The sequence below is a fragment of the Gekko japonicus genome, unplaced genomic scaffold (assembly GCF_001447785.1).
Source record: "Gekko japonicus isolate JY-2015 unplaced genomic scaffold, Gekko_japonicus_V1.1 scaffold140, whole genome shotgun sequence".
NCBI lineage: Eukaryota > Metazoa > Chordata > Lepidosauria > Squamata > Gekkonidae > Gekko > Gekko japonicus.
The window spans coordinates 704271-730578 of NW_015169781.1; the positions used below are offsets into that span (position 1 = coordinate 704271).

The window sequence follows — 26308 nt, forward strand, 5'->3', positions numbered from 1 at the left end:
GTCCTCCTCTACGGGGTTGCAGTCAGCATTACTGTGAAGTTATATGGCATGATTTTTAACACTCAAAAGCACTATAGGTGCTAAGCAATACTATTTAGGAGCGTGTTGGAAGAGGAATTCTGTTCACTGACCCTGTTTGGGTCAAATCATGATAATAATCATTGGCAGCAGTGGCCTCCTTGATTAGTAGTTTTTGAGAGAAGCTTATGAGCAAGCTGAAATTCTGTGCTTGGGCTCTGGCCTTGCGTTTTGCATTGGAAAAAATGTCCAGTTTGGTGTAGTGGTTAAGTGGGCGGACTCTAATCTGGGAGAACCGGGTTTGATTCCCCACTCCTCCATCTGCACCTGCTGATGTGACCTTGGGTCAGTCACAAGCTCTGGCACAGCTGTCCTTGAAAAAGAGCAGTTTGTGTCAGAGTTCTCTCAGCCCCACCCACCTCACAGGGTGTCTGTTGTGGGGAGGGGAAGGGAAAGGAGTTTGTAAGCCGCTCTGAGACTCCTTTGGGTAGTGAAGGGCGGGGTATAAATCCAATCTCTTCTTCTTCTTCTAAATCCCTTTTAGTGCGTTCTTAAATACCTGCAAGATTCTCCTAGTGTCTGAAAGCACAGTTGGTTAAGTATTATGCATGGTAGCCAGCTTTGCTGCCTGTATTGGTCCCCCCCCCCCTTTTTTTTTTAAGAGAAAGAATGCTGGTCCAAAGGGAGCTGCAGCATTTGGGGCTGGATTGGCACTGAGATCCTGGAAAGTAGCCCTTGATAGGAATTTTTGATAGGAGTAATTTTTGCGATATGGTATGCCCTGTGCTGTAATCTATGGTGTGAGTATTTTCCTGTTGATATTTGTGAGGAGTCAGAATAGGCCAACAGAACAACTCTGCCTCAGCCCAGTTTTTATTTTTTAAGAAATGAGATTCTTGGCTTTGCCTGTTGTGTGTGATACTTTACATCACAGGCTGTCAAAATTGGTTTGGCCGAGGCTACCTGCCCAAAGAAGTCTATTCTTCAGCAAAAAAGAACACCATTGCAAATAAGCCCACAAGCCTGCACGTGCAGTCATTTACAGCCTTAAAGAGCCAGGTTCTCTGTTTGGTTGCCTGGAGCCCATTTTTATTCACCATAGGTTACCAAGAGAGAAGCCATTTAAATGTTTGGGATGAAAAATTACTGTCATTGCACCATGCAATGCTGGGCGCACATCAATCAATATTTGTTGTCCATTTAATCTTTTGTTTAAACATTTATGTACTGTCCTAAGTTCCAGGCAGTTTAAAATAATACAAAAATTCTAGTGATACAACACAACTGCCTTGGCCTGGAGAAAAAGATGTCATTTCAGTGGAGTGCAGTTCAGTGAAAAATTCATTTAGAGCAAAACGCTTTTGGCCCTTTACAAAAATCAGCAAGATATCTTTCTCTTGTAACTTGTTTTAGGAAGTTGATTTCAGAGAGACTACAGAGAGACTTCTTATCCCAGGCGTGTTACGAATTAATGTGGAAGAAAAGTGGTACCATCAAAAGTGCTCATTGGATTGACCAACTGAGCTACACAGAGAGATAGTTATTAATAGTCAGGTTTGGCCCATTGTCCTGTATAACCTGCTCGCTAACACACGTGGGGAGTATCTGTCTTCCTGCTCCGTTGTGAGCCTAGTATGGTAGGAACAGTCCCAAAAAGGTTGAGGAGAAGACTTTACTTCTGTAAAACACTTAATATTCGTTCCCTCTCTACTGATAATGCTTGAGACAGCTCACAACAATCATGGAAATGTAAGCCAAAGCAAAATCTAGCAGCAAATAAAGACTGATGATAAAAATTGAGTAAAACTTTTTAAAAATTCAAAATGCAGAACAATAGCAAGTATCTCATTCCAGCCAGCAAGCAATCACATGCCTCCAGCTGGTAATCAGGGCCACTTATGCTGTTTATCTAGTGAAAGCCGCAGGTCTCAAAGATCTCCACCCTCCACATAAGCCTATCCTAAACTAAGTGGCTTCAACAGACAGGGTCTTCTCTGTTGCAATGCCTTGACTTTGGAGTGCCTTCCCAAAGAAAATCCCCCAGCGACATCCCTATTGCAGTTCTACCCAATACCCTCTTTAGAGGTGGCCTTTGGTATCTCAGCAGTGGTGGCTGTGATTTGCTGTGCCTCTGTAGATTTGCTCTGCCTCTGATTATTATTGTGGTTCTTACTTTACTGATAGCTTTGCTGTTGAGTTGCTCAAGTTGATGTGTTTTAGAGGCAAGGCTGTCTTGATTATTTTAAAAGTTCTGTTCAGGTGTGTGTATGCTGTGTAAACATATACTGACCTGGGGATCCTGCTGCAGGACGGAGTATAAATCTGTTTATTACAAACAGTACAGAATTGTCCTCAGTGATCTGAAGCAAACAAAGCATCACTACAAGCAAAAATGAAGCAAAATAACTTCTTTATGATAGCCTGAACCTGACAACTTGTCATTATCTTCATGTTTCTTTGAGGCCTGTTTTATTCCTATTTGGACACTGGGCTGGTTGAGTAGATGGCTAAGCAAAGACATGGGACTGTTGATTTGATATGAGCCAGCTCGGTGTAGTGGCTAATGTGTTGGACTAGGATCGTGGTAACTCAGGTATGATTCCTCACTCTGCCATGGAAGCTTGCTAGGTGACCTTGGCCAGTCATGCACTCTCAGCCTAGCCTACCTCGCAGGGTTGTTGTGAGGATAAAATGGAAGAGAGATATACAGTGTAAGCTGCTTTTCGTCCCCATTGGGGAGGGAGACAGGATAAGAATAAAGTAAACAAATTAAAAATCTCTTAAGAAAATGGGCCTTGTCAAGGCAGATACTTGAGACTTTTCAGATTAATCTCCCCCCCCTTCATGTTTATGTATCTTTTTAGTTTTTTAAAAATTATTACTCAGTTACACCACACATAACCATACATTAACAAAACATAAGAAAGAAAAAAACCCCAAAAGGCAAGTACAAAACAAAAAAAGAAAATTAAAAATTAAAATGTTTACATTTAATGGTTAGTTTTAACAGGTTTTTGCTGCTTTATTGCCTACAGCAGCATTATTTATTAAATTACATATTTCTGTAAGTTCTTAGTATTAAATGGAGGATGAAGTGTTGTTGAGTGTTGGCTAGCAAAAGATACAAATGGATTCCAAACAGCATAATGTTTGCATATATTTTTGTTTTTTCCCCTTCTGCTCCTTGGCTAGTGAAAATTGTCATCCGGGGGGATAGAAACACAGGGAAGACCACTCTTTGGCATAGACTCCAAGGAAAGAAATTTGTTGAAGAATACATTCCTACTCAGGAGATCCAAGTCACCAGCATCCATTGGAATTATAAAAGTAAGTTCATGAACCTGTTGCCTAATCTGAGGCCACTGGGCATAGTCTGTGCTCTTTTGACAGCCAGTATCTGTTCAGAATATCAAGGACAAAATGGTTATTCTGTCCCAAGAATTTTTAACTGAAGATGCTAGGGATCAAACCAGGAGCCTTCTGTATTGCTCTGCTGCTGAGATGTAGCCTGTCCCCATAAGAAGCTGTCTAACACCGAATCAGACCTTTGAACAAGTTTGCCAGTACTGTACTCTGCTTGATCTTTCCCAGGGATTGAATTTATGCCATTCTTAATGCAAAGCAGGTGTTCTACCACACTGACCTGTGGTAAGTCACTGTTGTCGTGCTGCATATATGAGGGTAGAAAAATAGATTCCAAAAACATCCTTTTATGGGTTATTTATAAATCTTCTGGCAGTGGTTTGGGGCTTGAAAAATGTCTTGGTGGAATGTCATTGCAAGGTATGCCAGAGATCAGGGGTTTTAAGAGTTTTTTGATAACCCCTCCCCCAGCATAGGAGGTGCATTGTGATCAAATTTTGTCATGGCTTTAGTTTGTGACAGATGTTCTTTTTTACATTATGTGTCTTTTATCTTCCATTTGTAGCCACTGATGATATTGTGAAAGTTGAAGTCTGGGATGTAGTTGACAAAGGTGAGGTGATCTTTTTCTCCCCTTCTGATAGTACAATGTTTCTGTCTCAGTGTTCAAATTACTTGTGGCAATATTTGGAAACAGGTTTCTACTGCTAATGATACTTCCTTTACCCCCAGTGACTTAAATGTGTGTCAAAATAGTTTAATGCAAAAAAATCACAAGGGCTTCTGTGACTCCAAAGTAGCTCCTCACAGTGGAGAGCTGTTTGCTGCATATCTGATCTGATAATCTGAATGATCTACTGTTTTGTTCTGGCCTCTATCCAGTCAGTGTTTGCATAGGATTCTATTGTGTGTCTGCATCAAATGTGATCACATCCTTCAGTCACACTTAATACAGAGATGCAGAAGAAATGCTCACCCTTTGAGGAAGCTGCCTGTTGTATCCATCCAATTAGGAAACATACTTGGATCATTAACATGTGCAGAGGCCTGGGGGCAGGGGGTTAGAGGGCATTTAATATTTGTTTTGCACACTCAAATAGTCTCTCTTTTGGGGTGCAAGAATAAAGAACATTTCTGTTATTTAACTAATGAAGAAGGATACCTTTGTAATTAGTAGGGATGGGCACGAACCAAAAAAATCCATTTCAGGGTGGTCCCAAACTGAACCCTGAACTGAGCCAAAAATGCCCAAACAAGCCAGTTTGGATCCCCCTTTCTCCTGGCCACAGCAAGCTGCCACCGGGGGGGGGGGGGGGGGGGATTGCCCGGGAAGGGTTTAATGGCTTCCAAGTGCTTCCCCTCATTGTACCCATCCACTATTAGGCTTAAATGGCCCGAACACTGGAACCAGACAGAAGTCTGGTAAATGTTCAGGAGCTCCAAACCGGGCCAAGTCGATGCTGAATTTGGACTCATGAACTGGTTCATGCCCATCCCTAGTCATTACAGTTCTGGGACACCTTGCTTAAGCTTAATCAAAAGAATCCAGTACGATTGGTGTCAGATCATTGATATGACACCTTTAGAGAGGAGTAGTTTAACATATGTGGCTTGCAAGCTTTCATTGTTGTATTCATGTTTTTTACATGTTGTCTTTTCTCCCCTCCCCCACCATATGTTCAGGCCAAAAAATCCAGCTGCGTGACACTTCGGGTGAGAGTGAATTTAGATTAGACCTCAGCCCTTCCTTAGCAAAGCCTCTTGACCCTTCTGTAGCTGAATGCTGACTGGGTGGGCAGAGTCCTTGCTTCATCTTTTCTTTCTCTTATGTGCATTCTTGCAGAGTTGTGAGTGGTGTGCTATACTTTGCAAGGCTGAATTTGAAAGAATTTGAAACAGCAAAACCCGCATGTGTTGCAAAGTTGCGTGTTCATTTGTGAACTGAAAATTTGCTTTTCTTGCTCTGAAAGTGAATTAATCTGAGCTGGTAGCCCCCAGAATTTGATTTGGAGCATCTCCTAAGTATGTGAGATTATGCTGAGACATTGGCTAAAGCGCACACGTTCTTTCAGTGCATCCTGCTGCAGCTGTGGAGCCGGTATTCGCTTCAAGGGCTCTTATGCAAGTTTTGTTTAAATGAGTGGAGATTGCACAGCAACAGTTCTTGAAGGATTGCTCCAAAGCAGGGTGGCCAAATTTGCTTAATGTAAGAGCCACACAGAATAAACGTCAGATGTTTGAGAGCCACAAGACATGAACAAATATTACACACATGTTTTTATTGAAAAAATATGCAAATTTGCTTTTTATTAACATTAAATGAGACTGCCAAAAATAAAAACAAAAGGGGTAAAAACAGATACTGATAATGATATTTATCCAATGATATTTGTAGGCTTGGGGGGGAGCTTTAAGAATGCAGTTAAAGTTAAAGTTGCTTTCTTTCTCTGCTCCCCCCCACCTCAAGCCTCCCCAGGGAGGGGAACAGTGGCTGGGGAAGGGAAGACCGATCAGGGAGGCATGCCTCCCCTTCACTTCCCCAGCCGCCCTGCCGGGAGCCACACAATATACGTGAAAGAGCCACATCTGGCTCCTGAGCTGCAGTTTGTATATTGTCTATATCAGTAAGACATGGAATTTGGGATACAGAGATTTGGGTTTTTTGAAGTTTTGAGCTCCTAAGATCACCTCAGAAGAGGGCAGTGCAGAATCTGTCAGGTAGAAGGCATTTCACTACCTTGCACATGTGGGAATCCCTGAAGCTGCCTGAATACTGCTCCATGTATCTCAGCGCTACAGTAGGGAATGGCTCTTCAAGATATGAAGTGAAGATTTTCCCCAGTCCTGCTGTTGGAGATAGAGGGGATAGAGTTGGAGACTTTCTCCATGCAAAGCATCTGAGAAGTTCTCCTTGGCAGAGTTCCTTCACCTTCCTCCTGTTCCCACAACCCAAATACCATTTCTTTTTTCATTCCCTTAGTCCATCCTTTAAAGAGCCTATGGAATGTAGTAGAGTGTTGAGTTTGAGGCTGTGTTAACATGGTCCTAAGTGGAAGACTATTCAGAAGCCCTTGGCTTCTGGGAAACCTGTGTTCAGCTCTCCTGCTTGGTCCAGGCCCTACCTTGGTCATCTTGATCTCAATAGATAGCTCTAAACATTTGCACAGCACATTTTGACAATGGCCATGGGTATTGCAAGATTTTGAGTACCTCTGGGCTGAATTTGAGGAGTCGTGCACCTGTCCCTGTTCTTGGCCTTTTAATCTAAGCTGTGTATGAGACAGGATGATTTTTGAAATGCTTTCAGTTTAACTTCTAAACTGTGCCTTAAAATTATATACTTGCAATGCCACCCCAGTAGCAGTGGCATACTGTTTTAGAATTTGCCTGTTAGCTTCTTGAAGACCTTTGCCTGACTCAGCAGCAAGTTGTTGCCATCCAGCCCTTTTTAGCACAGTGGGGCACTGGATCAGAGTCTTTCAGAAATGAACTTTGCATGGCCAGGGAGTGTTGAATCGGCACTACTTTGTGCTTGGCTACCTCCATGCTAGCTGCACAGCACCACTGATCTGGAGCTCCTTAAATGTGCAGCCAATTTGCTGAAAACATCTGGGAGATGATGCTGTACAAAATGGTACAAGAGGTGGAACGGTTGGGTATGATGCTCCCTTCTTTGAGAGGGGAGTCCTAAGTGGCAGCTTCTCAACGAGGGTCCATTTCAATGCCCTAGTGAAATGGTCCTGCCCCTTCCTGATCATGGAATGTGCCTTCTCTCCCCTGCCCTCAGCTAGTTGATCTTTGGGCCTTGGTTCCCTCCCCCAAACCCATTGATTTCTGTCGTAGCTCCCCCATTTGTTCTGTACGACTAGTGACTCTTTGTACTAGTGAATGTTAGTAGGTTTCTAGAAGCTGCTGGTACCATGAATATAGTTCGATTCTGCCTGATCCCCAATATGCATACCCAGTAACCATCCTTCCTAGCCACTTTGTGGCTCTGGTTGCCCTTAGCTACCCTCGTCTCCATCAGCCACCAGAAGGAGCAGTTGCATGATTTGGGCAACAGCCTTGTAGCAACAGTTTGAAGTTGCATCGTCTCATAGCTTCTGCTCTTCTGCCAGCACAGCCTTTGCTGTCCCACATAGCAAGTTCCTTTTGTCTGATGCTGCTGCCACCACCAACTCTGTAAAGTGCTTTTCTAGACGGTTGCCTGGGGATTGCCTAGAGTGCACTTTCGGCTGTAACAAGAGGTAATGCTGTCCCAGTGCATAGTTGAGTATTTGCTGTCACCGTGTGTGAACTTCCTGTTTGTGCTTGCGGGGAAAAAGGTGTGCAGTGCAGGGGAAAAAAATCCACTAGCATGGCCTGGGTACTTTTCTGCCGAACCTTTTAATTGGACTGTTTCTGGTTGCTTTCAATAGGCAAATGCAAAAAGCGAGGGGATGGTTTGAAACTGGAGAATGACCCTCAGGAGGTAAGATGAACACTTCAGATCAATACTTGAGTCTGTCTTCCTTGTGATGTTTGTTGTTGAAATAGTTGACATGTGATGGGCACCTTCATCCCTGTTGAATTTGGGAAGCCCCTGAGTTCGGGGATTTGTGTAGAGGGCTTGGGCAAGGGTGGGCCTGCATGTCCAACTGGGGGTCATTCTGGTATGGGTAATGGAAGAATGGGCAGTTCCTCTGGTTGCAAAACAGCATAAAACATGACACAGTGTATCTGAGATATTGCTCTGCCAAAACACCTCCGTGCTACCCACTCTTCATGCGAGTCTCAGGGCTCTGGCATCTTGCTGTCTGTGAGGGCAAGGCAGAGTATAAATTTTAAAAATAAAAATAAGGTGTTCGGTCTTGAAGCCATTAAAAAGCGTTTGATGCATACTGCTTTCCTTAGTTCTGTTAGCACTTCAGAATGCTGGAAATTTAAATATAGCCTAGTAAAAAAAACTTTGTACATCTAGGAGAAAAGCTGGTAACTGGAATTCTCCTCCTTGTTCTGTCTTTCAACAGGCAAGGGAGTGTTGAGATATGCAGCCCCTCTCCTGCTGCACTGACTTGCACTGAGTAGACTCTATAAAGTATGGTGCATGTTTGTGGCACTAAATAAATACCCACTATAGTTCTGAGCAGGGGTCATTTCGTAGACAAAGAGGTGCAGGAGCTCATTAGCATAACTCATTAGCAGAACTTATTTGCATATGCCACACCCCCTGATATCACCGGAAGTGTGTCAGAAGGCAACACCCACCGCTCAGGCTCCACTGGACTGTTTTGGATTGCTAGCTATTGGGGAGGGGGGAACGTGCAGATCTGTCCTCGCAGAGGAGGGAGAGCTTTTACCTGAATAAAACTTGGTCTTAAAGGGTGCCACTGGACTGTTTTGGGGCGGGGGGGGGCTCTGCAACTTATCTGGCTGCTTTTTGCTCTGATTGAGGGCTGCTGGGAGCAGGGGGCGGGGCTTGTTGCATGTGCCCGCCCCCTGGGCTCTTTACTGCCGGAACTCCGCTCCTCCCCCTACCCTTACTAATGGCTTCCCGCAGTGCTCAATCCTTTTTTCCTTTACACTTCATATATTTACTTCAGTATTTTAACTTCTATTACAAGATAACATTTCTATCAATATTGTTCTAAATACAATAAATTGTGTTTCACATCCCAGTTTTCCTCTAGATAGTCTTTAAAATCTTTTCAGTCTTCAAAAAATTCTTGGTCTTCTTTGTTGCTCAGTTTTCTTGTTATTTTGTCCATTTCCGCCATAAACAACACTTTTTGTATCCAATCTGAGATCTCAGGCGTTGGAAATGACCCCTGGTTCTGAGTAGGCGGTATTGCACATCCCCTTGCCCCTGCATAGCGTCAGTCCCCCATGGAACAGGAATCATGTTACCTCAGAACAACATGTTACCTCAGCTGTGAGAATGCTTAGGATCATGGTTAGGATTTTTTCTCTTGATCTCATTCAGAGAAAAAACTCCGTGACTTGACCTTTTCATATCTTGTTGGGAGCGAATGAAAGATAGTTCCTTTTACTGGTGCTCCAAAAGCTTCATGGGCTGTGTATATCTCTGGGCACAATCAAGGTGTTAGTTTTGACCTTGAAAGCTCAAATTACCCTGGGGAACAGATTATTTTCATGTGAACCCGTTCTTTCACTTGTACCACTGTGGCCTTGCTCAGAATTCCTGTGCAGGTGGAAAGGGCCTTTTAGTGATTGCCTCCCTGTGACAGCTGCTTCCCCTGCCTCCCCAGCTTGCCATGTTTTGGAGGCGGGTAGAAGGCTTCCCTATCCTACCGGGACTTTAAGGATGGAGCTTGACCAGTGTTGCTGGATTTGCACATTTTTGTTATAATTATTAGTTTTTAGCATTTAATTTTTGCTGCTGTGAATTACTTTAAGCATTAGCAAGTTAAATAGTGATATAACAGTGTTGCAAATATGCTTGGGATCAGGGCAGAAGACTGCTATGTGAAGGCCCAGCGTTATGTATATTAGCCACTTTCAGTCTTAATATGTAAATTCCCTCGGAGAAGGCGGGGGAGGGGGGAGAAGCTGCCTGCCCATATAGAAAAGCAGCATATCCTGCAGTTGTGTTCTGCCTGGTGTTAACCCTGACATACATTTTTTTTCTAGGTGTTGGGAGGTTTATTTGCTGCAGTATACAGATGTGCAAATTGTCACCCCCCTCTTGCATGCAGGAAGATCTTTGCTATCTTACTTCTGTTGATGGTTTAATTTGTGGTTTAATGAGACAGACGTGCGTTTTTTGTGTGGATAGAACAAAACGTTCTAGGGGAAAGCATGTGACCCGAAGTTGCCTTGTAGGCATTGACCTTAAAGTCTCTCAAGAGATCCTTGTTTGCTCTGTTCCCTCAGCAAATGTTTAAAAGCCTCACTTGCAGTTTTGGGCTTGCAAACTGAATGTGTGGCATGGTAGTGCTTATAGGGCCTCTTTCGTTGTGATATCTCCCACTTAGAAGTGGGTGGTGAGTGGAGTGCGGACAGCTGGAAACAAGAATGGGTCTTTTATGTCTGAAATATCAGCAGATCAGGCAGTCTGTCAGCGAATTCCACATGTCAGCCTCGCCTCTGACTGTTAGGCTGTGACTCAAACTCACAGTTAGACCTGTTTGGATTGTTTTGGTTGTTTGGTTGCTGGGGAAACACAGTCACTAGGAAGCATTGGGCAAACCCACAACAATTCTGAGCCAAACTATACATGTTTTGTTCTTTGCTTCCCATCCCAGGCAGAGTCAGAGATGGCTTTAGATGCTGAATTCCTGGATGTGTATAAGAATTGCAATGGTGTAGTGATGATGTTTGATATCACCAAGCAATGGTAAGAAGCTGGAGTGTTGTACTAACAACCATTTACTTGTTTTGATTTGATAACCAGCTCTGTAGTCTCTGTCAGCTTTGCACTGAAGTTGGGAACTTTGTGCCAGAAAAAGCTGAATCCTGTGTGGACTAGACAATCTGCATAATTTGGAAAGAATGCAGGGCTGTCCCTTGAATTCTTTGATGCAAGAGACAGGTACGTGCTTAGGAATTTCTCCTGCTTCCTGAGAGCTCAGAAAATCTTCAGTCAAAATCCTAAAGCTCATTAAGTATGAAACTGCTGTGCAGGCTTCGTCAGGGGGGGTCAGAGAATTCACTTACTGCTGGACCTGTAAAAGAATTTAATTGCTGTGGACAGGTCCAGCACTAGGTGAATTCTCTGATCCCCTGATGAAGCCTGCACAGCAAAACACATAGGGGCTTTGTATGTTAATAAACCACTCACTCATCACCTGGCATTTCTTCCATTTTGTTCTGTTACACTGACTAGGAGCAGCTCTCCAGGGTCTTAGTCAGAGGAAGATCTCCCCTGCTGCCCAAGGTCTTTTAACTGGAGATGTTGGGGATTGAACCTGGTACCTTCTGCATGTGCAGCATGTACTGTAGCACTGAGCTGGCAGGTCAATTAGAAGAAGGCTGCCTTGTTCCTTGTCAAACTGTTGGCCCATTGTTTGCATTGGCAGTGGCTCTCCAAAGCCTCAGTCAGAAAAAGATGTTTCTCTGTATCTGCTACCTGCAGATGCCAAGGGCTGAACCCAAGACTTTCTGTGTTTGTTTTTGTTAAAAAATTGCTGTACTAGTTTCCCCAAGCTCGAAGCAGTTGCATGTGAGGCTGAACACAACAGCCCTTCCCCACTGTTCTGTTTGTGTGCACCTTTCATAAATTCTCTGCTGTGTTCATACACATTCGGGCCCAGCTGTGCCTACTGATTGCATATCCGTTATTCAGAAGTGGATGCAATTTGGTAGCAGGCTTACAGGCTACCATAGTCATGATTAAAGCCTGCTTTCTGTTTAATCCAGGACCTTTAACTACATCCTGAAGGAGCTTCCTAAAGTGCCGACCCACGTTCCAGTGTGTGTGCTTGGGAACTACCGGGACATGGGTGAGCATAGGGTCATCCTGCCGGATGATGTTCGGGAGTTCATCGATAACCTGAACAGGTGAGAGCAAATGCAGTGCAGCTGACTCTGCAGGCACAGAAAGTTTCACCGTCAGACTATCTGGCACTTGTTAAATTGCTGTCTCACAGTTGTCTGAATGTGGTGGAGCCCCTTTGGAATGTGAACGTGTAGGAATGAGTACCATGAGATGCATCAGGCAAGCCCATTCTGCTAATGATGGTACTTTCCCCTGGAGGAGATGGTGGAAAGTACCACTTTATTGGAACAGACTCACAGGCTGCAACCCAGTATCATCATGTAAATGAATCTGAATGCTGCTCTGTACATGCACCAGTCAAAAATGAGACTCCCTTGGCTGCCTCACCGATCCACAGAGTGCATTTTCATTGCCAGAGGAAAACTGTACTAAAAGTTGAAATGTGGGTGGATTCAGACAACCATCCCTCCCCACATCAGTGTATATTCATTTTTGTACCTTTTATTGTATTGTTTGCCTTCAGACTTCCATTTGAGTCCCAAGGAGTGAGCCCTTGTTCCATCCTAGGAGCTCCAAGGCAATCTGCTCAGCAGCTGCATGCCAGCTTTTCAGCAGGGCTGAAATGTTAATTTGCCCCTTGGGAAACATAATAAGCCCCCTGACAAGTTAAACTGTCAGCCTAGCTGTAATCTTGGAGAGATTACTCAGTGAGCGCGGCCTTCTTCCTGTACCACTCTCCTCCCTTCTCTCATGCGCAATGGTTTTCTTTCTCCTTATTTGATGCTGGGCAGACCTCCTGGCTCTTCGTACTTTCGCTATGCCGAGTCTTCCATGAAGAACAGCTTCGGCCTCAAATACCTGCATAAATTCTTCAACATCCCCTTCTTGCAGCTGCAGGTAAGAGTGCTTCCGTCCTTGAAAGCTCAGGTGGTCTTGTGCCCAAATCCCTTACCAAGTTGACTGCTGACCTACTCATTCCTGCAGCATGGGGGAGGACTTGGTGGGATAGTCTGGTGGGCCAAGCCCTGTCAATGGTCTTGTGCATTTTGCCATTTGCTGGGAGAGCTCTGTGCTGCTTGGGGCTCATATGCTAATGAAGAACTGAAGCACAGTAAATGATTCCTTCAATACACATACTCCAACCATGGAAGATAAATCTGTCATAGCAGTTAGACATGAGACCTAATAGCCTCTGAGCATTAGTTGCTAAGGGACAACAGTGGGCATTGTTGCTGCCTTGCCTTCCTTGTGGGCTTCTTGGAGGTGTTGGGCCACCAAAGGAAGGAGAGTGTAGGCCTAATGAGTCTTTGGTTTGATGAAAATCACATTACTGTTGACTGTTCTTCCGTGTGTGACAGTTGAATGAATGAAAATGTAAGAAACTTAGGAAGCTGAATTCTGTGTCCAGTGCCTTGTTGCTCGCAGCATATGCACTTGGCAGGTCTTGTGCCTACCTTAATGTGCCTTAACTGAATCTAGTGGGACAGTGGGCTCAACTAGATGTGATGGTGTCCCTGTGTCTACTGCCATTTTAAGGATGGAATTTTCTTCTTTCAAAAAAGCTGCAGGAACCTGATCCTGAAAGCCTGCCTGACGTTGCCTGGGCTGAGAATGCTTGAAAAATTGGGGGGGGGGGGCGGAATGGGAGCCACAGTAGCAGTGAAGGTGAGGACTGGAACTTGCTGGGCAATGAGGGAGCAGTCAGGGTTGGAGGAGAGCATCTCCATTGCTTGGCAAGCGCCACACCTCACCTCTGATGCCACTGCGTCTTCGGACTGCTCTCCCATGCTATTTTCAAGCATCTTCAGCTGTGGCACGGTTAGGTAGGCTTTCAGGGTCACAACCCCCCACACCATTTTGAGATAAAAAAATCCCAGCCTTAAAGTGGTGGCAGTGTCCCCATGGTGGACACAGGGTCACCTTCACATCTAGTTGAGCCCACAGAAAAAGAGGCTGAAGAGCAGGAAATTCTACTGTTGCTTGCCTGCCTGCTCTTGTTCATGAAAACCTGGAGCAGCAGCCTTTGATGCCTTGTTTTACAATATGACCTTTGCTGTCCCTGAAGATAAGTGGAAATGGAGAGCTTTACAAGGGATATTGCAGCTTCAAGGTGGCCAGAATGCAGTGTAACAGCTAGTGATAACTCTGCCATCTTGACCAGCCCTGCTTTGGCCATGAAGAAGCAGCTGCAGTTAGTTGAAATAGCATTTTTCAGACCTGGGAGGCACTGAGTGCCACTCCAGGCAGTGCAGAACTCACACAGTGTCCTTTTTTGTTCCTGTTTGGTTGCCAATGCCTTTGAATGATGAATTAGTTGGAATTTTCTGCTACAAACACAATGCGGAGCAGCTGGCCTGGCTTGTGGAGTAGAAGCTATATAAAGCTGGCACATTCCCGCACAACCTGCTGGAGCTGAGGAGACAAGACTGCCATATTGGGTCAGAACAATGGTTTCTGTGGTTCAGAAGTCTGTCTGCCAGGAGTGTCCAGGCGTATGCCTCGGAGTGCTTCTCAAAGAAATCAGACGTTGATATGCAGCTGCTTTTGACATTCCCTGGCATGTGACAGTCAGAGGAATTTAGTCCGAACGCTTCAGGGTTTCCTGGAGGATGCATCGCTACTGGACCCATTCCAGTCTGGTTTCCGCCCTGGCCATGGGATGGAGACGGCTTTGGTCACCCTCACAGATGATCTCTGCAGACATCTGGATTGAGGTAGGTCAGCGCTGCTGCTGCTACTACTTGATCTGTGAGCAGCATTTGACATGGTCGACTATGACCTGTTGACCCACCACCCCGCCAGTGTGGGGATTCAAGGGACTGCCTTAAAGTGGCTTGTCTCCTTTCTCTGAGGTTGGTGACAGGGTGACACTAGGGGAGAGAGTTTTGCCATGACACCCACTGGCACGTGGTGTCCCTCAAGGTGCTATTCTCTCCCCAATGTTGTTCAACATCTATATGCGCCCCCTTGCCCAGCTGGTGCAGAGCTTCAGCCTGGGTTGTCACCAGTATGCTGATGACACCCAGCAATATCTGTTGATGGACAGCCAGCCAGGTGCCACCCCAGACAATCTTGCCAAGGAGATTGGAGGCTGTGGCTGGATGGCTGAAACAGAGCAAGCTGAAGCTAAACCCATCAAAGACGGGTTTCCTGTGGCTGGGAAAGGGGGACTTGGGACAGGGTATCCAGCTCCAGATCTTGGACAACGCCCCCCCCCCCCCCAATACCAGTACCAATGGTGAAGAGCCTGGGCATGACTCTGGATGCCTCCCTGTCAATGGAGGGCCAGACCATGAACGTGGCCAGATCGGCGTGCTTTTATTTACGCCAGGTTTGGCGGCTGGCCCCCTTCCTATCTCGCCCAGACCTAGCCACTGTGATCCCACGCAGTGGTCACCTCCAGACTGGATTACTGCAACTCACTCTGCATTAGGTTACCCTTGAGACTGATCCGGAAACTTCATCTGGTCCAGAATGCAGTGACGAGGGTCCTAACTGGAACCCCTGTCAGAGCACATATCCAGCCGGTGCTCCGCCAGCTACACTGGCTCCAGATAGATTGAATTCTGGATCAAGTTCAAGGTCTGAGAAGCAGGTGTGTGGTATAGATTAAATGTTTCCTTTCCCAGAGGATCCTGGAAGAAATGCTTCTCTGAAGAGGTATGAGAGCTGGGGTTTGCTAACAGAGTTCTTAGCTTCCTTGGCAAACTACAGCTCCTTGGATTCCTTGGGTCAAGGCATGACAGTTAAACCAATATAGAGTGTTTGTAGTATATTATCTGGATTTTTGTTAGGCATATTGTGCAGAGCACTTCAAGCTTTCCTTGGTAGACGTTAGGGCTAGAAACCTACGTTTTAAAAAGCAAACAACAAGTATGCCTGGTTTTGTTTTGGATTCCGTGTATTCCATAGTAAAAACAATAGGGGCCCTAGTCTTGTTCTGTGACCTTTCATACTTTTAGGGTGATTTTGCCTATCATGGGAGGGACAAGAAGCCCTGTTTACAACTGTTGGGAACTGTACTCAGGTACTGGATTTTGAGATTTCACCAGGCATTGCTCGCACCCTTCTTGAGGGCTAGGAACTTGCCTTCGGGGGGGGGGGGGGAAGAAAGCCAAGATTTCAGGAAGCTGGATTCTGCACCCATCTCTGCTCTTAGTGTTCCTGTGGAGTTGTGGTATACACACACAGCCTTTGTATATGTTGAAACTGGTTTTTGTGTTATGTTTGGTTATTGGCTTCGTATAAGGCTCTTGGATATGGTTGTGTCAGTTTTGAGTTTCATGTTTTTGTCTTCGCATTATTGTGAAAGTGGAAGACAAAACATGGGCTGTGGCTGACACAGCCAGCTCTCTTTGGAAAAGGTGATGAGAAACCTCTCAGTTATCAATCCCTGTCTAACTCAGGTCTTATGATTTGGTCATCCATGTGCATGACGCTGTGTTAGAGTACAAGGAAGACAGTTCCTTGCCTGGGGGTCTGCAACCTGAAACCCATCATAAGCACATTCAGCAAAGGGAGGAAGAAAAGGCATGTGTGCTGCCATGAGCTTCAGCTTAGCATCAGCGCAAACAGAGTTGTTCGATCAGCACAGCTCTTGCTTAGGGCAGCCTGCAGGCATGCTTAAGTGAGAGGGTAATGACCAGGATCATGTGGACATATGCTTCAGATAAGATCTTTGTTCATGGAACAGTGCCGTGAGCCAAGCCTTTGGTTCAGAGTGGGGCTGCTCACAGTCTGTGGAACGACCACAGGACCATTTGCATTGTGGCACAGAACCCGGCCTTGGCACCTCTGCTTTCAAGCTTCAAAATGCACAGACAGTGCCAGACAACCTTGAAAGCCCCAATGTGAGGTGGGGTTGGAGGTAGGTCTAGGTTTTAGGGTGCTTTGGAGCAGAATAAATCTTTCACTGAATAAGTAGTGCACGAAGTTCAGCATTATCTTTATGTACCAGTAGAGGGTGTGTGTTTTACATACTTCAATATGCTAGGAAATGGTGAATCTTTGTACTGTAGCCAAGGTCCAGAGAACAGTGGAGGTAGTACCAGAAGCCCACAGCATTGGTCTTTTAAAACCGATTGTATTCTATGCTTGAAATCAGTCTTAGAAGGTATGTACAGTTTTAAAAGGAAAGGACAAGTGCATCAAGCTGACTGACAGATGCATCAAAAGATCAGCCCAAACCCAGTAATGGGCTGTGAATGGTAAAACCGTGGTCTCCAGGAAGAACTTCATTTTTGCTTCTCTTCAGAAAGCACTGATTTTTCAAATTTAAAGAGTGCACAAGTTGGATGAGACTGTCTCTTTTTCTTTTGAGCAGCAGACATGGTGCACCAATACTGCCTTTGAAACGGAGGGGAGCTCCGACAGCAGCTTGTGATCTGGTATAGCAAGAGTGGAGTCCGATGTTCAGTGATGGAGGAGAGTTATTCCCAAACCTTTCACATGAACCCAAGTTGCTCTAGGGCCTTTACGTGGACCCCAAAACAAAAGTCTCAGTTCAGATCAAATTGGAGAGTGAAGTTCTGTTCCTGTGTTATTTGCTGAGTTGCCCATCCTTTTTATCTTGTCCTTCCTTCAAGAAACTCAGGATGGCGTATGTAGTTCTCCTATCCTCCAGTTTGTTCTGGTAACAGTCCTGCTGCTACCAAGGAGATGAGAGTGTAAGACCGGCCAAGGCCATCTAGGGAGCTTCATAGTTGAGTATGGATTCGAAACCGGGTCTTCCCAGTCCTGGTCGGTAGTCAGATACTCGAACCATCATCCCATGCTGGCAGTTGTTCTTGCCCACAGGCAAGGTTAAGGTCGCCGCTCCCTGGACGTTCTGTCTCATACGGCTTCTCCTGTTGGTCGTGTACATTTCTGTTTTGCTTGGCTCCCTCCCCCTAGGCTAAGGCTGCTATTTAATTCATAGCCTTCTACTTGGAGCAGTGATACCTGGGTGCCGACACTGGATCTGGCTACATTCAGGTGGCCCACCTGGGGGATCTGTTACTTGGATGACCTGTCCTGATCCAAACTCCTCTTGTCTCCATCTCCCTCTTCAGCGAGAGACGCTGTTGCGACAGCTGGAGACGAATCAACTTGATATTGACGCAACGCTGGAGGAGCTCTCTGTGCAGCAGGAGACTGAAGACCAGAACTACGAAATGTACGTCTGTTGAGTTTTTCTGGCTGGCCTTCCTCCTCCATAATTTCTTAATATGGCGGCGGGATTTGAAGTCCAGCATAGCAAATTACTACAGTGTGGTCTTCTGTCCTGTTCCTCTTCTCTCCCCCTCCCTGCCAAAATAATATGGCTTAGAGTTAGCAGCATGAGCAGTGAGGGAAGACATGGCATTTTAAAAAGAAAGTTATGCTATAGAAGCTGGTTGACCTCCAGAACAGGGTTTGTCAGCATTTTTAGAGTGCCAGAGTGGAGAATGCAACAGGCGAAATGAGTCAATAGATGCTTAAACCTTAGTTTCCTCTCCCTCACCTTTTGGGATTGGGCTGGTGAGAACAGGAGCTTATATGAAAGGCTAAGGCCACCACCAGCCAGCGCCGTTACATTCTCAAAGGACAAGAAACTTAGGACGTCTCCTTCAAGCCACCCATGTGCCACATAGAGAGTTATTCTTGATGGCTGCTCTGCTTTGGAGAATTCTAACTTTACCCCCCCCCCCGACCTTCCATGCCATTTGGGGCCTTATCTAAACTCAAACCTATGCCAGTTTTTTCAGCCCTGTTAACTGGCATGGCACCTTGCAAGGAATCCTGAGGATTGTATTTCAGTAAAGAGTGCTGAGCATCCCATTAAGGATCTTTAGCCTGCTCTCGTTCCTCTCCCACACAATGCTTTTACAGTTCCCAGGGTTCTCTGGAAACAGATAAAGACTGCTGACCCATGTTTTTGTCTAGTGTGGCTCGGCTTGGAGCATTCTTTTAAAGTGTTGCAAGGCTGTTGGGGACTGGGCAGGGAGGAGTGCAGATGAGTCTGTTTGTTGTTCAGATGTTGCTGCCATCCCATTTAAGCAATGCACGTTCAGGCTATTTCCTGGTACAAGTAGAGATTTAAAATTTCAAAAAAATTTGTCACCATGGGAGAAAAACCATCCCCCCCCCCCCAAGAAAAAGGCAGTTTGGGGGAGAATTGAAATAAATGCAACATTACATTAACTTTTGCATCAAACCAAAAGTTGTTTTACTACTTTAAGAGAAAATGCATCATTTATAATTTAGCATAATATACTATTTTGCATGTTAATGAAATATAAATAAATGCTCTAGGGAGCGATCCTAAGCAGGCTTGCTAAGAAATAAGCCCTATTTTATTCAGTGGGGCATGCTTCCCAGAAAAGTGTATTTAGGATTGCAGCCTTAAAGTGCCATACTAATTAGTTATACCCTTCTGGAACCCACTGACTTCAAAAGACTTAGAAGGGTGTAATTCTATTTAGGATTGCACTGTTAATTTTCTAGAAGAAGAACTGTGAATACACCCCATAGTAGGGAGCTTTTCATTGTCAAGTCCATACAGACTGGGACAGAGTGCAGGAAATTTAACTGCTAGTAAAACTCCGTTTAAAAAATTTCTTTGTGAAGTCTGAAAAAAACATGTCTTGGTAATTTTGTGAGATTTCTGTTTTGAGCTCCCCCTAGTGGCATTTATATTTGGGATAGCTGCACAGGCCTTAGAGAGGCACTGTGGGAAAAGAAGATGTGGCTGTTATTCAGGCTTGCAAACAGCCACTCACCTGCTGTCCTGCAATGACTGAGAACCAGCCTGCAGATGATCAGGTAGGGAAGCATTACAAAAGGGTGTTTGTTTCTTCCTTTCAGGTGATAAATAACCAAGAAAGATGCATTTGGTCAGGCAAGGTAATAAAAAGTTCTATAGGCTAGTATTACTGTAACTGATGGGTTAAAATGAGAGTTCTGGTTCTTATTTTTCTCGGTACTTTCCTGAATCTGTTCTCCCCCTCGCCCGGACAGCTTCCTTGAGGTGATGGAGGCTCGCAGCCGAGGGCATGCTTCCCCCCTGGCAACCAATGGGCAGAGCCCTTCCTCAGGGTCCCAGTCACCGGTGGTCCCACCAGGCAACACTTCAGGGGGTTCGAGCCCGAGCACCCCCCAGCCGCCGCTCCCACTCCCTCAGCAGAGCCCAGCCATCCCGGCTGCTCCCCTGGACTCACTCACACCCCAGATGCCGGTGCTTCTGCCGGAGACCCAGCTACCCCCAGCAACAGCTGCCCCCACCCCTCCTGCCGCAGCCCCACCACAGAAGCGCAGCATCATCTCTCGGCTTTTTGGGACATCTCCTGCTCCGGAAACGCCCCCGCCTCCACCAGGTAAGGACAGCGGGTTCCAGAGTCTCTTTCCTCCTTGTGTGTTTTAGTTTGTAGGGTGGCGACTCCTGCACCTGTTCATTTATATAAGAATATATATCTCATTCCCCCTCGGAGGACCTCAAGTGGCTTGCCAAAGTAGAAAAACACACAGTGTAAATTAAAGCAATAAACAAAGAAAGTGGCAAACTGTATTCAAGTCTTGGGATGACCCTAGTTACCGCGCCTGACTCATATGAAGGTACAGGCTGTGAGCCACGGGCTTTTGGCTCTAGCCACACCCCACCATTATCCCTGCAGACGGGAAGGAGGCGGAAGAAGCAAGGAGTCTGAGGGACAGGGAGTCTAGCAGCAGCTTTGCTGAAGGGAGGGGGACAGGCAAATACGTGAAAAGGGGGGAACCACAGGGATAAAATGGGCTATGGGGAGAAGCCTCAGATGTGACCGTGAGGGCAAGAGCACCCCGTAGCAATATGCTGTTGTCAGGATGGGGAGCTTTGAGTGCTGAGGACAGGCCCATCACAAAAGAGTTCCCCACTTTAACGTGGGTGAATCTCCACATGAAGGTGCTGTGGGCCTCCAGGCCTAAGTAACTGTGCTTTGTACAAAATGATCACATTTGAATTTTTCATGCTGAACTTGAACTGAACTCTGGATGTTGCATTCAGAGGCTCAAGTGACTGCTATCACCAAGACCCCTCCTTGAGCTGCGGCTCCATAATTGATTGACTGGAGGGAACGTTCCAGCTTGTTGTTCTGGCTTCTCCCGTTCATATGTACCATATATTATCCGTGATCTAGCTGGAGAACAGCGATGAGAACATGCACTTGGAGTCCCAAAGATGTGAGTTAGTCATAAGGACGGAATAATCGAAGTCTGCCTGCCTTCTTTGGGTACTTTCTGGACACACAGTGCCTTTGGGCTAGGAGATATGGACAGGGTTGTATGTCCCAAGAACATCTGGATGCCATAGTTTATATTGTGCTTTTGCAAGGCTGATGTTGCGCCAAATTCTTCTTCCTCCAGGCATGTTGAAGGGCAAGGGAAATGGGGCCCTGCCTGAAAAGCTGGAGAACTAGTTCAGCCAGTCCTTAGGGCTTCTGAGGTTTCAACAGCCATTGCTCCTCCACTCTCAGTTTTCTCATAAGGGCTAGAAACTTGCTTTTAGAAAAAGATCCCACATTCTGTGTGGCTACAAAATTGCCACGCGCACACAGTCCTTGAGGAGATGTACCGCCAAGCATATGGATGAGGTCAGGGCATTCCGCAGATCTGCTACCTTGCCCCCCCCCCCTTCTCTCCCCAGGGCAGCAGGATAGTAAATGTGTGGGCCATCATGGGAACTGTATTGTTGAAAATGTTTTAATAGAATTTTTTTTAATCTGATGTATGTTTTATTTATTATATATTGGAACCCGCTCTGAGCCCCACATTAATGGGGGAGAGTAGGGTACAAATGGAAACTGATGGTGGCGGCGGTGGTCTGAGGGCATGCAGGCACAGTGCTCCAGGCCTGAGATGTAAGGGCTGTCGTTTTCCAGTTAGAATTTTTCTCTGCGTGGCACTGAAGCCAACGTGTTGAAATGGTTAAAATGTCAGAGTAGGGCTATGGAGCCCTGGGTTTACTAACATTATTTATGTAGAAGGTTCACATGCCGCCACTCTCGAGACCTGCCCAAATCCCCACTTCACCATTAAGCTCACTGGGGGACCTTGGCCTGATGGCACTATATCAGTCTAACAACTTGTCAGGGTCGTCATGAGGATACAAGTTAAAGAGCCAAGCATGTTACCTGAGCTCCTTAGGGGAAAGAACGTCATAACTGTCCATGGGAAAAGGAGTGCCTCTTTTGTCCCTGCTCCAGATCCTGCAGCTGCTACTTCTGCTCCTGAGGCTCCTTTGAACGTGCAGAGCGTGGAGGACTTTGTCCCCGAAGACAGCCTGGACCGCAGCTTCCTGGATGACCCCATCCCACAGAAAGACAAGGGGAAACTTCAACCTAAGCTGCGCACGGATAGTGATAGGTGAGGAGATGCAGAGTTGGAGGGCACAGTTTGTTCTCCAGCTTTTCAGTTGCACGAATGAGGGCAGTAGCAGGCAGGGACTTGGGCACCCTTCTGTAGTGTCCATGGGAACATATTGCCCACTTGTTCCTTACAAGGGAGGCTGATCTTCGGGAAAGTTGCATGATGATAATCGGAAATTCCTCTGCTCTTTGGAGAAGGAGTGGTCCACTTTCACACTCTTGCAGCTCACCAAGCTTGAATGTAGTTGGACAGCTCTGTTGTGAACTACCAAGTGCTACAGCAACCAGGTGATGCAACACCTTCCTTCCTGCCCCAGGCAAGTCCCTGGAGGGCTGCCATGTGCTCCTGGTCAATTTTGTTTGAATTGGTGGTTCTTGGGTTGTGCAGGCACTTTGTGCTGGCACCCTTTTGTAAGGGATGAAGCAGTCCATTTTCAGGTCAGGCTGAATTCGAATACCCCCTGCCTACCAGTCCAGATCTTCTATAGAGGTCTTGCATTGCCCTCTCCCTCACCTTCAGAGGTGAGATGGGTGGTCACAAGAGATGGGTGGTACCTCAGCCAGACACCCAACTGGGTAGTTTTAGGTGCTAGACTTTTTGTTTACTTGGCCATTTGGTGGTTGGTTGTATCTCACTGTGGCTTTATGACTTTTTCATTTGTGTGTGTGTTTTTATGCATCATGTTTTTGTGCTTTTTATGCTGGTAGAAAGCTGTTCTTGTTTTTGTGGATAGCTTTCACAGTAACCATCATCAAGCTGGGAGGCAGGGAGTTTGTAGCACACTAACCCATAAAATACTAACATGGGTTAGGGGTTCCCTCCGCACTTGAACTGCCTTCTCAGACCTAATTTGCACATTTAGAATAATCACAAAGAAAACCACCTAGCATTGTATCGCTTCAGGTAGTGGTGTGTGGGTACTTTCCTAACATCAGTAACTCCCTTCACATGGATAACTAGTGCATTGAGGAGCTGCCTAGTCTCCTTGATGTGCTGCTCTTCTAAATGCAGGGTGTTGTTTTTTAAAACGTGTGGGAACATTCAGTCATGCCTCTACTTGCAGTATGGTGCGCAGCAAGGACTATATCATGTGATGTTTCTGAAGATACAGTTCTGCCTTTGAAAACAGCAGTAAAGGTGGCCAGAGGGTAGAATCATGGGTGTAGATTTCTTCCCCCCTCCCCTTGCAGATGTTTTTGAATGGTAGCCCTGCTTGCATCTGAACAGAGGAGTCCCTTCTGCTGCTGCTGTGGGTCTCTTGCTGTTGAAGGCAAGATGGCTGCTGAGATCCTGTCCTCTGCAACACAGTTGGGCACTAAAGCTGTTCCATTACAAACTTGAAGCTGGTGGTGAAGGGTGGAAGTGCAGCCTTGTTGCTGAGAAGGGTTGTTGTCTCTGCCCCAGTGCTTGGTGCTTGACTTAGCAAGAGACATGAATTCCCATTGCACACTAAATTCCCATTACACACTAGAGCTACTTATTATTGCAGGGTATGTTCAGGACATTCCTCCTTCCCTACATCTTTTCCTGGTTGCATGCCTGCACCAGAAGGTGATGCTAATCCATTACCGTCACCAATTTGGAATGTTCTCAGGTGTTCTTGTCTATGGAGTTTGGCATGCTGTGGGCCACTGAGTGTTAATTTAGCCTTGTCAGATCTTGTTTGTTGCTGTGCTCGTTCTCCCCTCCCCCTATTTCATGGTCTTGCTTTTCCAAGCAGAAGCTAGAGAGGGAAGTAGTGAGCCTTATCATCAATTCGCCATGGATACTGGCCCAGATTGTGAACCAGCACACTGAACAAACCTTTTCAAGCTCATTTTTGCAGCCACAAAACCCAGGAGTTGCCGTTTATATGAAGCCAAAAGAAGCTGGGATCTTTGGCATGCTGAATTCTACCTTGGGCGTAGAGTGGTTGCAGATGGCGTCAGTAACACACAGCCTGTGTGTCAGTGGTTTTCATGCTGTCTTCTGGAGAACCCTGGGGTTCCTCAGGAGTATATTAGCTCCTTGATGAGATCAGTAATGGCAGATGAGTTCCTTGGAAAAAGACCTGGGTCACCGCTACTTGATCTGTCCCTGCAGTGTGCATCCACAGGGGAGCAATGTATATGTTCTCTGAGGTACTCACTCTGGTGAGCTGTGGCGCGCACAGGTCCAAATAGGCCTGGTTAAGTCTCCATAGCTCTGTTTGAATATCCGGCCAAATCATGGTTTTATACTAAATATAGTTCAGATCCCAAACCATTCTCTGAGCTTCTAAACCTATAGTTGGCAACCCAAAGTTTCAAGCTGCTTGTTCATTTTTGTTTCCCACCCTCCCAGCTTAATTCATTCACACTTGGTGCTGCAGGAGGTAGGAGCAATGACCGTAATTATGGTTTGTTCATTCTGAGGTCATGCCAAGCTCTCATTGGCTTAAAGTGCATTTTGAAAACCAACTTCAGATCATATTTTTTGGTTTGCAAGCTGATGGCAGATCATGATTTGCCAATTTAGGCAGCCTGCTAAACCCTAGCTAAACTACTTAACCATGGTGTGACAAGTCAGGTGATGTGGAAAGGCTTTCCGGAAGGAAGAGGTTTTGAAGGCTGCTGTCCTAGGTCACAATAAAGCTGACACTTTTCGCTTTGCAGGGCAGGTAGGGTATTTTCAATCCTGACTTTTAAGTCTTTCACATTTCATACAGTGACAGGGATGCCCCTGGAGGTAACCCGATGGTAGCTGGCTTCCAAGATGACCTGGACGTAGACGATCGCATGCCCAGCAAGCCCTTGCCGGCAGCAGAGATGGTACCAAGTAAAAACATTGCCCTGTCAAGTGATGAGGAGGAAGGGGAAGAAGAACACTCCAAATTCACCATCACAGCTGATGAAGATATTAGCTCTGAACAAGAGACAAAACGGTATGAGGCAGTCAGAGTCTGTGTTTGGGGGGGGGGATGTGCCAAAGGCAGTGAGCCTTTGCTTGTCCAATGGGCTTGTCCCTTCCTTTGGGATAGGCAGTTAGGGGCAATGCAAATTCGGTCTGTGTGGCAGGCCAGTCGATCATCTGCCTGTTATGTCAAGACTGCTGATAGTTCCGTACATTTCCATTCCTGTTGATACGTTTCCTCTTCAGAGTGTAGATCTGATTCAGTAATACTCCGAGTCAATTTGTTCCATTGGCAGAACAGTGGTGAAGTTTTTGCCAGATCATATCAGAGGGAGTGCTTGCAGGAAAACCTTTCCTTTCTGTATAACCTGTATAAATCTCTTTTTATTAACTGGCCTTTCAGCCCTCCCATGGTCAGTGGAGGCCTCGCCTCAGCCTCCCACTGCCCTGTATCTTTCTCACTTGCTTTGCTTAACTGTATGAACCCAGGTTTTGTGGAGTTCATGTCCTTGGTCCTTGCACAGGGCTGTTTGTTTTCATACAGACAAAAATATTTAAATGCTGTGCCCAGGCAATCCAGATTCTGGGTGAAGAAAAGTGGCGTTTCTGTGTCCTGTATAAATTATGCAGATATGCTTAATTTTGGGAAGGGTGTGAAGTGCACGTACACACACACACACTAGAAACTGTCAGTCCTAAGGGCTAGTAACCTGCTTTCTTTAAAGTAAAAATTAAGATTTCAGGAACCCTAATTTCACACCTGCATCTGTGCCCATGCATAATCACACCATGCCATACATCCCTGTACTTTTATTCTTAAACAAGGTACAGGAAGTGGAAAACCAGAGAATGCAGTCTTAAGCGTGTGTGTATTTCTCCCCCCCCCTTTTCTTTTAGGTCTTCCAGAAAGCCCTCGAACCCCCCGAAGCCAGTAACTTCTACCAAAGCAGTAGACCTGAAGGCTCCCACTGGCTTACCTGCTCAGCCCGGGCTTCAGCAAAATGGCAGCACCAAACTTCCCGCTGCTACAGTTGCCACGGAGGCCACCTCTGCCGCATCAGCTGCACCATCCCGTCCTCAGAAGGCCCCCACCCTGGCTAAGCTCTCTGCTTCTAAACTGAAGGGGGACAAACGAGAGGAGTCAGACAGCGATCCAGAAGGACCGATAGCTACACAGATGCTCTCATTCGTCATGGATGATCCAGACTTTGAAAGTGAGGAGTCGGACTGCCAGAAGAATAAAGTGGTAGGTCCACTGAA

At 46.0% G+C, this 26308-nt stretch overlaps 1 protein-coding gene across 1 annotated transcript in view; it reads left to right on the top strand.

Annotated features, from left to right (window-relative positions):
• RABL6 (RAB, member RAS oncogene family-like 6) overlaps positions 1-26308 on the top strand; it is a 44198-nt gene that overhangs the window by 8806 nt on the left and 9084 nt on the right. The window contains exons 2-12 of the mRNA XM_015416805.1: positions 3211-3345; positions 3947-3994; positions 7800-7852; positions 10626-10717; positions 11740-11880; positions 12610-12715; positions 17869-17972; positions 19796-20151; positions 22015-22174; positions 24864-25079; positions 25946-26294. Of these exons, the coding sequence (XP_015272291.1) occupies positions 3211-3345; positions 3947-3994; positions 7800-7852; positions 10626-10717; positions 11740-11880; positions 12610-12715; positions 17869-17972; positions 19796-20151; positions 22015-22174; positions 24864-25079; positions 25946-26294 (1760 nt within the window). The remainder of the gene's footprint in view (positions 1-3210; positions 3346-3946; positions 3995-7799; positions 7853-10625; positions 10718-11739; positions 11881-12609; positions 12716-17868; positions 17973-19795; positions 20152-22014; positions 22175-24863; positions 25080-25945; positions 26295-26308) is intronic.